Raw genomic sequence first — 13,743 nt, 5'->3', positions numbered from 1 at the left:
TATATACTTGCAGGACCTTCCTTGAACCTTGATTTTTGGGCTCTTCTTATGGCACTGTCATTTCCTAATTTTCCTATCTTATTTGATTTCCCTCCACCTGCTACTACCAATGTGGAACCTCTATACAGCAAATAAGAGCACCGAATGCCAATATTAAAATATTTTGACCCAACAGGAATCTTTTGCAAGCCAAACTGTCATTCTTGAGCACTGCCAATGGGACCTGAGAAGCTATGTTCAGTATGTTGTGTGCATGAGCAGAGAAGATGTAAAAGAAGTGGAAAAAGAGAGGAATGAGATATAGGAATGTTGCAATGAAACTAGAGCCACCAAAAATTAAAACTGCACTAATTATGTTCTTCATTTTTTTTAAGTTTATTTTTTTTAGTAGTCTCTATACCCAATGTGGGGCTGGAACTCATGACCCTGAGATCGAGAGTCACATGTACTTCCAAATGAGCTAGGCAGGCACCCCTATATTCTTCATTTTCAAGACTCTTTTGGCTATCCTGGGGCCCCTTGAGATTTTATAATTTTTTTCCATTTCTATAAAAAATGCCATTGGGATTTGGATAGGGATTGTACTGAATCTGTAGACTGCTTTGGGTACCATGGACATTTGAACAATATTAAGTCCTCCAATCCATGAACATAGGATGTCTTTCCATTTATTTCTGTCTTATTCAATTTTTTTCAAGAATGTTTTATAGTTTTCAGCATACGGTCTTTCACCTCCTTGGTTACATTTATTCCTAAGTTATTTTATTCTTTTTGATGCTACTGCAAATGGGATTATTTTCTTAATTTCCTTTTGGATTTTAATTATTTGCATATTGAAACACACCTGATTATTGTGCATTTTGTATCCTGCAACTCTGCTGAATGTATTAGTTCTATTTTTTTGTGAAATCTTTAGGATCTTCTACATACAAGATCATGTCATCTGGAAACATAATTTCAGTTCTTTCTTTCCAATTTGGGTGCCTTTTATTTCTTTTTCTTGCCTAACTGCTTTGGCTAGGACTTCCAGTACTACACTGAACGGAACTGGTAAGAATGGGCATACTTGCATTGCTGCTGATTCTAGAGGAAAAGCTTCAATCTTTCACCACCGGGTATGATATACTGTGGGCTTTTCATATATGGCCTTCATTATGTTGAGGTATGCTACTTTTATTCCACTAATTAGTGGAAATGACATTGTACAAAATTGATTCAATGATGTAGAGTACTGATCCTCAGACTAGCTTATATCCATTCCTGGGATAACATAAATACTTCCCAAGTATTATGTAAAACTACTGTATACGTGCAGTTTTAATGTATCCATATTTGGATTCTTAATTTGCATGTACAGTCCTTTTTAAGAATTATCTACCTGAAAACCTATGTGTGGTCTAAGTATCTCATGATCTTTCCTCTCTCACCTTCCCTTTCACAACTGTTTTCCTCCCACTTTTTAAAGCAAAGTCATGCATCTAATGTCACTCAAAATATGAAAAATTTTTGAAGCACCAAACAAAAAGATAATCGAAGTTTATGAAAGATATGTATTAAGAAATGTATTAATAAGATATGTATCTTATTAAGAGATGTATTTCCAATAAAATTTTACTTTTTAATTCAGTAAGTATCAACATTTGTGCTGTATTTGTCACTTTGATCCACTAATTACTAATAATTATAATGATAACACTATTCAAGGGAAAATGTTAACACTTTGAAACTTGTAGTCAAAGGACATTTTTTAAAGTAAAAAAATTTCTAAATAAATAAATGCTTTCAATTTATGTATTTTTTTATTGCAGAGATGTTTGATAGGGTGATCATGAAAAGATATCCAAGCATAAATATATTAAAATAGGATAAAACTTTGTGAAGATTTCAAGAAGAAAGGGTCATTTAGCTATATTTAAAAGAACGATGTGACAGTTTAAGAGATCAATACTTACAATACACTGGAAATTACATCTTTCATATCTATTTATTTACTCATTATTATTTTTAAAAGATTTTATTTTTAAGTAATCTCTACACCCAACTTGGGGCTCGAACTCACAATCCCGAGATCAAGAGTTGCATGCTCCTCCCACCACACCAGCCAGGTGCCCCCTTTCATATCTATTTAAACTTAAAGATGAAAAATGTTAGCTACCAACTTAAAAATGTGTAAGGACATACACTATTTCAGAAAATACTTTTAAAGGGAACATGAGCACAGAATGACACAGAGGACAAACTTCCAAAGCTCACTCACAATGCAGAGATGAAAATCTTGAGGGAAAATAGGACAAAATCTGGAGAGCTATCCTAAGAAAAGGTGTGCTTCAGAAACATACCCAATTTTAGAGAGTGTGAACGACACTTTGGGAAAACTGGAATTATGAAACAAACAAACCAAAAGACCAAATCAGATATCAAAGGGGCTTAAGCTCACGATGTTCCAGGAGGATTAACAAATGCTCCCACAACCTAGACATACCTTTGCTTCCTCAAGTTCTTTATCGGCAGTCTCAAGCACTTCTTCTTTATGTCTTTCTAACTGCTGTGCTAACTGATCTATTTCAGTTAATTCCTGGCAGAGTTTTTCATTTTTGTTACTTAGATTAACAACTTCAGTAGTCACTGTTTCCTTGGTTTCCATAAGTTCCTGTATATGCTTTTCCAGGTCTTTATTAGCTCGCTGAAGAAAGTCAACCTAAATTGAATTTGTAATTCACAGGTATATGAATTGGAAAATTATCCTAAATACTGGACTTCCAAAAATATTTCAAAATACCGTATTTTTTAAAATACTGAACATTTAAACCAGAGCTATTTTACATTTGTAATCTTACACTGCTTTGATTCACAAAACTGACAATGTGGGGTGTAATAAAAATACTAGCCATTGGCTTCCAATTTTTAAACGTGGAAGGAAAGGAAAAGCAAAACATTTGTGTGAACTTTTTCCCAACAGAGAGTTCTAAAATTACGACAAGAATATCACTACCATGATACTACTACTCTAGACTGTGCTGTCCAATACAGCAGTCACTAGTATCCACATGTTCATACTGTGGCTCGTCTGAACTGAGATGCGCTATAAATATAAGATAGACACAAGATTCCAAAGACTTGGTGCAAAAAAGAAAGAATGTAAAAGATCTCAACATCAATTTTACAACATTAATTATACATTGAAATTATATTTTGGATATACTGAGATAAATACATTATTAAAATTAATTTCACCTGTTTCTTTTTACTTTCTTAATCTAGTTACTAGAAAATTTTATAGTTTCATGTTTTACATTTTGATCTGAGATTCATTTTCTTTTCTTTTTTTTAAGTGGGCTCCATAGAATCTTGAACTCATGACCCTGGGATCAAGACCTGAGCTGAGAGCAAGAGTCGGTCAGACACTTAACCAACTGAGTCACCCACGTGCCCCTAGAAAATTTTAAATTACATTATGTGGCTCATATCTGTATTGTATTTGTATTGGATAGCACTGCTCTAGAGCTACTGCTGATATTCGTGATTTACTCTATTTTGGTTACAGCCCAGGCAGCAACAACATGTCTAAATTTCTAAAGGTAACATAACATGCTTTATATAACTCTCGTGTTCTTTTACTCTTAGGTCAAACGCATGGCAAGGGAATCTATTACATGTTTAGCTTTTATATTTCTTTTTAAAAATCTTTTCTTTTTTTACATTTTTATAAAACAAACAAAAGTTTTGAAAATAAAATCAAAAAGAATATCTCATCACACAAAGATAAACTGTTAGTATACTTTGGTGTATTCTCTTCCAATGTTTTCTCTCTCCAAGTTCATATGCACATTTTTAAAAAGCAAACTGAACATCACTTGTGTCTACAGTTTATTCTCCTCTTTTAAATATTTAACATTATGGTGTATGTATTTTTCTGCCTCATTAAATATTCCTTTTTTTCATTATATATTCTTTAAAAACATGATTTTTTAATAGCCGCATCCTATTTCTGGATACTCTGGCTCTATCAAAATTTTCCTATTGTAAATAATACACTACTGAACAACTCTGTCACTTTTACAAATCCATGGACTGTTATAAACACTTAATGATTTTATATACTCAGTGAAATAATTATAAAAGTCATTACCTGAATATTTAAATGAGCAATAAGTTTTTCATTGGTTTTATTTCTAGTCTCCAGAGAGAGAATATCAGGGGAACGGCCACTGTCCAATGCTACTGATAGTCGTTCTATCTCTCGTTCTCTTAGCTCAATCTGAAAACATAAAGTCATGTTATCACTTAAAAAAATCTGCTTTGAACTGAAATAACACTGTACAAACACTTATTTGGATATACTTTCATTTTTCTTATGTTTCACAGTGTGTACAAGAGATTAACATTCATATATGTACCATATTATGAAATACATATACACAAGCAAAAATAAACACAGAAAATTTCAAAATGTCAACAAAGCTTTCATAAGTATTTCTTTTTTTTTTTTTTTTTAAAGATTTTATTTATTTATTTGACAGAGAGATAGCACAAGTAGGCAGAGTGGCAGGCAGAGGGAGAGGGAAAAGCAGGCTCTCTGCTGAGCAGGGAGCCAGACGTGGGGCTCGATCCCAGGACCCCAGGATCATGACCTGAGCCGAAGGCAGCCACTTAACCGACTGAGCCACCCAGGCGCCCCTCATAAGTATTTCTATTGAATAGATTCTTCCCAATTATTTTTAATTTTTGTTTTTTTTCCCCCTCCCTCCTCCATAGATTAGGCAATGTTTATATAAAAAGAAACTACTGGGGGCGCCAGTAGTTTTGAGAACTGAGTCTGAGCTACTTCAGTGCCTGGCGGAATAAATGTAGAATGAACAAATGGATGTAGGACACAAAGAATTGCTACTGAAACTCAATATGGAAAAGGATAGGAAGTTGGGGTGAATTTAATTATTATTTAGAAAACAACACACATAAAATCACAGAGAGCACTATCAACCATGAATTCACACTTATTCACATTCATGAATTTGGAAAAACCCAAACACTTTACAGCTTTGGGTTTTGCAGCTTTTGTTTTTTCAAAAAAATTGAAAACTAAAACCAAGCATTCAATTCAACAATTATGGAGCACAATTTTTGGTATATGAAGATGAGTAAAATATGGTCTCTGACTTTCAGGAACACAGCTTTACAGGGAAAACTAGCAAGTAAACCAATAATTGCTATATAATATGTTGTTCAATGGTAGAATAAAGTAAAGAGGTATATGGCACCAAAGAAGTTAAAGGAATAAAAGGATTTACTCTCCATGATATATTCATATGCCTATTGAAATTAGTGAAGGCTTTATCAAATACATGTGCCCAAAAAGGTTATAAATGATGCTATGAAGAGAAGAAAGGAGGAATGTTTCAGGCAGTGACACAGAAGTATAAAGCCACATGGTATGATTGAAGGAGCAGAAATGGCTCAGTAAGACGATCAGTAAGACGACTGTAACGTGCAAGGGAACTTATGGTGGGTCTGAAGAATCAGGCAGGAATTAATTATGTTAAGCTCTGAATACTTTGCTAAGGAGAAAGATTGCTCTGGATTAAAAGATGAATAAGAATAAAGCCAGAGGAAGGGAACCTACTGGAGGGATGTATGAGAAATGAATAAGGCATAAAACAGTAGATAGGTTAAAGCAGAAAAAGTAAGTTTACAAAGTACTTAGAAGTGACAGAACTTGGTAAGTGGTATGTGAAGGGAAGAGAATGAGATCTAGAAAGACTATAGAATGTTGGCTTGGGCAGATGGTGATGCTACCAACCAAAGTAGAGAATATAAGAGGGAAAACAGATTTGAGGCAGAAGATAACAAGTTTAGTACTAGGTATATGGTATGAAGAGCTTTCATCCAAGTGGAAACGCCCAGTATGAAATTGGATATATGGGTCTGGAGCTCTATAGAGATTTGAGCCAGAAAGACTGAAAAGTCATTAACTACAGGGAATATCTTAAACCAAGAGAGTAAATGAAACCTTCTGAGAAAATATACCGGGAAAGGAGAAGGGGTCAAAGACAAGATCCTGAAAAACAGTAACATTTCAGGGAACAGGTACAGGAAATAAGCAAAGAAGAAATGATGATAGATTTTTAAAAAAGGGAAAATTGAAAGAAAATGAAAGCATTTTAAAGAGAAATTATCAATAATGACAAATACTACAGAGGAGTCAAGAAAATAAAGACTAAAGTATCCTTTTGGATCTAGCAATTAATGTCACTGGTGTCATTAACTAGACCAATTTATGTAATGGGAGGCAGAAGCCAGAACGCAATAGGACAGCAGGAGGTGAAGAAGTGGAGACAGAAGAGTAAGATACTCTTTAGAGAAGTTTGCATGAGGGAGGAGAAGGCATCAGCAAGAGGGAGAGGTAATTAAAGGAGATCTTTTTAGGGGAGGTTAGTAACGACCATAATAGCACCTCTTTCTAGGACAGTTAGGGAGATTAAAAGCATTACTAGTTGTAAAGTGGCCATTTAAGTGTTTGTTAAAGAAGGAAAAAATATCAATGAAAGCAAAAAAAAGAAGAAGAGGGCTGCCTGGGTGGCTCAGTTGTTGGGCGTCTGCCTTCGGCTCAGGTCATGATCCCAGTGTTCTGGGATCAAGCCCCAGGTCTGGCTCTCTGCTCAGTGGGTAGCCTGCTTCTCCCTCTCCCTCTGCCACTTCCTGCTTGTGCCCTCTTTCTCTCTCTCTCTAATAAATAAATAAAATCTTGAAAAAAAAAAAAAAAGAAGAGAGGAAATAGAGCCAAGAGCACAGGTACAAAGACTAAGCCTTAAATAGGAAGAATGCCACACTACCCATTAAGTCTGGAGAGCCTCAGTGTGAACATTGCTAATTTTAAAGGTAGAAACAAAGTTGAGACAAGGTGATATCTTGAGGAGGGTATTTATTATAGGCTGGGGAAAGAGCTTGCAGAGAACAGCAACATTTGGAATACAAACTGAGAAAAACAGAACAAACTTAAGCAAAAAAACCCAAAAAACAAAAACCAAACACCCAGATAGGCAGCAGAGTTTCAATGAGAATGATCAGGCTATTTTCTCCAAACACCTCAACTACCTCACAGAGATTACCAAGATTGGTCAGCTTATGTTCATAAAGTACTTGGGGAAAATGTGATGAAAGTGTGATTATAAATTGAAAAATACCAACAATATTCAACTTATGCATATTTGATATTTTCAATCTCTCTCCATATTATAAGTTTTTTGGTTGATGTGATCACAATTCCTTTTTACTCCATTTTTATTCAAATATCTTCAAAGTACTTTACAAACTTAACAGTTATACCAACACATAAGTTACATTTATATTTGTATGTGCAGATCACTTCACTCCAAAAAAAATGCAGTCACATGCAGAAAATGAAAAAACGTGTTACCCAATTTAAGCTTCAATAAGCATTTTAAGAAAGCAAGCCTGTAATTATACAAATCAGAATTTAGCCAAACACCAGCAGAAGGTATGAAAGAATAAAGCTTATTACGGTTATGATCTAACCCTGCATATATTAATTCCCCTGCTTCTTCAGAAAACTCTTTTACTAGTTCTTTAGCGAAAACACACAACAAATATGGTGCCACAAAAGAGTAACTATCAAGAAGACTTATGTTCCAAATAACAAAATCTACAGTAACAGTAAAAAAATTATTTATGTTACCACTGTAAAGCATAATACACTTCAGTAAAATACCTCCCAAGATGAAAACAAGTAATATGGTTACAATATTTGGGGAGACAGATGATTCACCTAAAGAAACCAAAAAAAACTAGTATTTGCCTCAATGCATAATGGACTGGACTGTTTGCTCTAAAGCCATCTAAGCCACTCCAGCTATTATCTCTATTAACAAATTGGTGGAAAAGATAAAAGCTGTATAAAAATTCAGTATCAGTAATACCAAATATAACCCAACTTTATTTACAATCACGGCATACCCATCTCAACAATGCAGTCATGCATCCCTGTTATGGAAGTAAATAAAAATCCTACCTGCTCCGTATAATCTCTCAGTCCACTTTCCATCATTGCTAACTTTTCTTGTAACTGGTGGACTTCCAGCTGCAGTTCTTGAATTCTGAAACACATGTATAACTAATGTCAATATACTTTTTTAAGAAATACAAAAAAAAAAACAAGAAATGAAACTAGATACGTTCTCCTATAAATTCTCTACTTTCTATTTCTCAATAAGGTATGAAGTACTGTACCAAAGGGTTCCAAACCACATCATAAGGAGAGTACATCATCTTGGAGATATAATTTTATAAGAATAAAGAAACTGAGTGTTAAATAATTTGAAATTCAGATACATTATGCCTACTGTTGCATTTTGATCCTTAAAACTCTTTGAGGTATTGCTGCCAATTCTTAGGTTCAGGAAACTAGAGGGTCTAGCCCAGAATTCACATTCTGAAGTGAAACAAGGGACTAAAGTTTGTCTTCTGACCCTAAATGACCCTGTATTTTCTAATGAACTACCCTGCAATCCTGGAGAAAAGAAAAATATAAGAAATACTATAATTTACCAAATAACTACAGCAAAAACCTACTCCTTTCTGGAACTTGTTAATTCTAACAAAATCAAGATTTGTCCAAATTATCTCAATTCTACAACTATCCAAATGTATTTATATTACATCAAACTTTGCCAAACATTAACATAAATATGACATAACCACTTTCATATTGGAAAAATAAAGCCTGAAGCCAGGTCTGCTTTTAAGAGAGATTTTCTGTGAAGTAGAGTAAGTGAGGCTGGCACACCTTGTCCGTGCTGTTACTGGAACCAGTATTTTCTACTATTCTAGGTTTAGGAGAAAAGTAGGTATGTGACTGCACTCATATGTATGCACACGAATTACTCTGAATACAAACAAAATGTGTACATGCAAAAGGAAACAAACAAGATCATCAAGAGACTAATGCCACCTATGATGGTTTGATAGAAAAGAAAAATGTTAAGGAAAAAGATTAAAGACAGAAAATGACAAACATGCAGACCAAAAAACTCCTTAAATACACTATCACACTGCTGAGAAGTCCTAGATTACAACTGTAACAGAAAAAAAGAACCCCACAAAATATTTCACAAGTTCAGATAACTGTATAAACATAGTTATGTAATACTGTGTGAGAGTAACTAAGAGATCCTAATCAGTACCTCCACCAATGTTCCTTTAGATTGTTATGAGATTAATGAAGTGGAAAAACTCCCCCATATTCTCTGTATAATCTACAAAATAAAAAGTTATCCATACTAACCATTTTTACTAGTGTAGTACATATTTTAGAATGCTTTTCTAGCTATGACCACAGATGCTGTCACGAGTGTTCTTTTGCTACTTTGAACCTCTTAAAATTTTCTTAATGGCATTCTGTGTATTTATCTCATCTTTACTATTAGAATGTAAGTTTCTCAAGAGCAGCAGTACCATCTTACTCATCTTTACATCCCCAGGACACTTACATAGTGCCTTTCCCAGAGACCTTTCCTATATAAAATAGAATTTATATCTGATTCCAATTTAAGGAAAAACAAGCACACAGAGCTAGAGAATCATGAAGCAAGAATTTCAAAGCCAGTTACAAATCTATTCATGTTCATTGGCATTTGACATATCTGAAGTGAGAGAGTCCTGCAAAAAGACGAATTGGGTGATAAAACTAAATATTAAAGCAACTCTACTAAAATAGGTTCTAGATGGCACTAAATTATTTTAAAGTAAACATGGACAGGGGCGCCTGGGTGGCTCAGCCGGTTAAGCGACTGCCTTCAGCTCAGGTCATGATCCTGGAGTCCTGGGATCGAGTCCCACATCAGGCTCCCTGCTCAGCAGAGAGTCTGCTTCTCCCTCTGACCCTCCTCCCTCTCATGCTCTCTGTCTCTCATTCTCTCTCTCACAAATAAATAAAATCTTAAAAAAAAAAAAATTAAAAAAAAAAAGTAAACATGGACAGAAACATCAGATTTATGATCTATCTGAGATCAAAGTTCCAAAACAAGTAAAAACATTCTATATTTAGGATACATTCAGAAAGTACTTCCTCAGTGCTCATGCAAAGTTCTGTCCTAGGCCCTGGAGATACAACAGCAAAGACTGGAGCCCTAGCATCAAGAAACTGATTAGAGTTAATCAAGTGATTAACTGAAACCAACAAAAAATTATTTAATGCACCTGTTATCAGCCACCTGCAGGAGGTCTGCAATGTAAGGGTCATCAGGCTGCGGAACTGGATATGAACTGACTTCGGAGGGAGGGACTGGTTCATCAATCTGCATACGCTGGCGCCTGAAAGCAATACTTCTTTTTTTGCCACCTAAAACACAATGTGTGTTTCAAAAACATTTAAAAGAAACAAATACTAGAATTAAATATTCCAGAAGGTTAGGCTTTTTGTTATAAAGGGTGTCTCTAGCTCATATTACCTAGCGATAAAATACCTCCTCCCTTATATATACTCACACCCTGATCTTTAACTAAACAATGCCTTCCTGAAAACCTCAACAAGACATGGTTATAAAACAAGTTTTATTTTTGGCATGCTTGGTACATATATCCAGATGCAATCTGTTCCTCCATTAGATGGGAACAAGACTTTGGCAAGATTAAAAGTTGAGCATGCCTTGTGGTATTTGCTCTTATGAACTCAAGAAATCATCACCAGCAGAAAACTGTCAAATGAGAAGCTTAAAGCAGTGATAACTAAAATAAACTTGTTTATTAAGCAATGCCAAAAGAGCAGGTAACAGAAACTTTATGCAGCAAAATTAGTATACAATGAATGAATGTCATCTGTAATATAAAATGATGCTATAACTGAATTAGTGGGGAATGTCTACCTAATTATCCTTAAAACCATCAGGAGTAATTTCTTTTTATGGACATATACATCCAAATTACACGGATAATTTACCTTTCCCAGCACCTGGCCAAGATTAGACATGCACTTGAAAAATGAATTTATCCACACGAAGAACAAACATAATCTACAATTGTGTCTTTATTAGAATCCTGACACATTTTGTATACATATATCTCTTGTTTTGAGGATGAAAAAACTGGATCAAAAGTATTTAAATGATTTGCTTGTAGTTACACACCTAAAGAAAGTAAACCATTTTCTCCTTCCCTTACTTCCTGGTTTTCCTCCATGGTTGTTCCTTCTCAGTTTCTTTTAAAGACCCTCTCCTTCCACCAGTCCTTTAATTACCAACCTCTCCTCAGGATCTGTTCTCTCTTCCCAGTCTACATAATCTTACTAGATAATTCCCACCGCATCCATAGCTTCAATTCCCACCATACTCCAATGACTCCCAAATTTGAATTTCCATCTGGGACCACACATCTAAATCAGATCCACATATCCTACTGCGTACTAGAAATCTCAATGCGGATGTTCCATGGGTATAATATTTGACACATGCAAAAGTGAACTCCTGCTCTGCTTTCCACCTTCTCTAAAAAACAGTACCATCATTCACCCGCTCATTCACTTGAAACAGAAATCTGGGAATTCCTCTACCTCCCAAGTCTTCCACATTCAGTCACTGAATTCTATAGATTACACCACCTGAATCTCTCTGGAATCTGACCCATTCCTCTCTCAGGAAACCTGATTATCCTCATTTTTCCCCTTAATCTTCTAGTTGCTTCTAAGACCGTCTCCCATGTTTCTTGACCTCTTGTGCCTTCAGCCCACAGTCCCCCTCTCCATCTCATTTCCTGACATTTCCATCTTCCCCTGATTCCGCTTGGCTACCGGCACACCGTAAGATGACTGCGGGTGGCCTTCGTCACCACTTCAAACTGCCAGCGTCTAGAACTCCAACTCCCTTCTGATCTGTCTTCGTGCTCCCAATCCCTCAGCCTCCACCTCATCTCATAATCCAGCACCTTCCTACACCTCACTCACTCCCATTACCTTCAGCCCATAATTCAGACATCCTGACGATCTTGTCACTGGTACTGGGGATTCTTCCACCAACTTCATGCCTTGACCACCCTCAACCCTGGACATGACCCTTCCTTTCTTTTCTCTTGCTACAGAACTACCGAACATAAAGCTAAAAAAAGTAAAATAAACTAAGAAATACTGAAAACACATTTCCAAATTTTTTAATGAGTATAGATTACCTTTAAAACTAAAATAATAATGATAACATTGAGATGGCATCCCTCAAAAGAGTTCCTATTTTAGCTTGTGGATCTTCAGATTGATAATTCTGCCATTTTCATTTCATTTCCTGAAAGTCAGGGCCAGCTTGTAAGAAGTTGTTAAACAACACCCTAAGTGTGAACTGTCAACCCTCACCCTAAACCTCCCCTGTTCAGAGCACCACATGAAGACTTCACTGGGTTTTAGAGTGGCTTTCTGATGTTGGTAGTCCACTGGAGACCGGAGATTGAAAGCTGCTGTATACTGCTAGTGGCTGTGTGCCCATGTCCTCCCTGAAATACCAGGATTGTTTATGACAAGTATTTTTAATAAAGCTGAATACAGTTTGACTTGGAAAAAAAAGAATACTAAAATAATAATAATAATTTAAAAAAGAAGTTAAAATAACGATTAAGGAAATAAAACTCTGGGCACTGAAGTTAGACTACTTGTATCTAAGAAACTACTATAAAGTTTCTAAGTGCATGTATAAAATACTACCTAGATCTTAAGAAATAAATTTAAAAGTTTATGTGACAATCCAAAATCATCTTTACAAATACTAAAGTCTAAGCATGAAAATCCAAAGTCTTATTTTAGTCAACAGCTTTAATATCTTTAAAAGATTAGACATGTATAATTTGTTTTGAGACAGGGCAGACTCACCTGGAGTTTGTACTACAGCATGCAAATTCTTTTCTTGAAGTTGTTGAATTCTTTCATTCTTAGCTTTGCTCTCTTTCTCCAAAAGTTTGAGTTTATGAACATATTGGTTATTTAGAAATTTCAGATCAGCTGTTTCACGTGCACACTTCTTCAACGTAGTTTTCAACTCTTAAAATGAAAAAGATTCAAAAACCATTTTACAGATCAGGAAATCTATCAAATCCTTCCATTTCACAAAATACAAAAGTCACATTAATTTGAAAGGCTCCATCTGATTCTTACCCAAGCCTTTGTCTGAAAGGTTATTACCTCTTCCACCACTATTAACAAAACTACAAGTCAGTCACTAAACAAAAAAGGGAATCATATTTTTCTTCTGCTATATGGCTTAATATAAATTATGGCATTTGCTCCAATCCAGTAAGCTGGGTATGTAGCTGAGGGATTATATATTCATGCCAGGTATCAGACAGGGCTTTCTACTGATAAAAGAAAAATTTATAGTAAGATAGCCATACAATTACCCTCTGTCCAGTACCTTTGAAATCATTCTATTCAATCTTCCAGCTCGAAGACGGGGGTATTAAAGAATCAGAATGATACAAGGCTTTCACCTCACTTTAGTCCTCTTACTTTTAGTAAGGGAAAAATGAAAGTTGTTTCAAGGACATTTCTTTAGTTTCAGCATTTAATATTTCCTAGAGCAATTTTTTTATTAATTAAAAGATTTATTGAGTATAGTTGACACATGTTATATTGATTTCAGGTGTACAATATAGTGATTCAACTTCTCTGTAAGTTATGTTACGCACACCACAAACGTAGTTATCATCTGTCACCGTGCAACGCTATTACAGTATCATTGACTATATTTCCTATGCTGT

At 35.1% G+C, this 13,743-nt stretch overlaps 1 protein-coding gene across 2 annotated transcripts in view; it reads right to left on the bottom strand.

The window, feature by feature from the left end:
* The window catches only part of CEP135 (centrosomal protein 135), a 75,216-nt gene that overhangs the window by 56,087 nt on the left and 5,386 nt on the right, over positions 1-13,743 (bottom strand). For both annotated transcript variants that reach the window (XM_036120761.2, XM_078068680.1), the window contains exons 4-8: positions 12,860-13,027; positions 10,213-10,354; positions 8,027-8,111; positions 4,130-4,258; positions 2,483-2,698 (exon numbers count right to left, since the gene is read on the bottom strand). In XM_036120761.2, the coding sequence (XP_035976654.2) occupies positions 2,483-2,698; positions 4,130-4,258; positions 8,027-8,111; positions 10,213-10,354; positions 12,860-13,027 (740 nt within the window). The remainder of the gene's footprint in view (positions 1-2,482; positions 2,699-4,129; positions 4,259-8,026; positions 8,112-10,212; positions 10,355-12,859; positions 13,028-13,743) is intronic.

This window comes from Halichoerus grypus, chromosome 3, assembly GCF_964656455.1.
Source record: "Halichoerus grypus chromosome 3, mHalGry1.hap1.1, whole genome shotgun sequence".
In the NCBI taxonomy this organism is placed as follows: domain Eukaryota; kingdom Metazoa; phylum Chordata; class Mammalia; order Carnivora; family Phocidae; genus Halichoerus; species Halichoerus grypus.
The sequence above is the reverse complement of the archived record's forward strand: the minus strand, read 5'-3'. Positions and strand labels throughout refer to the sequence as shown.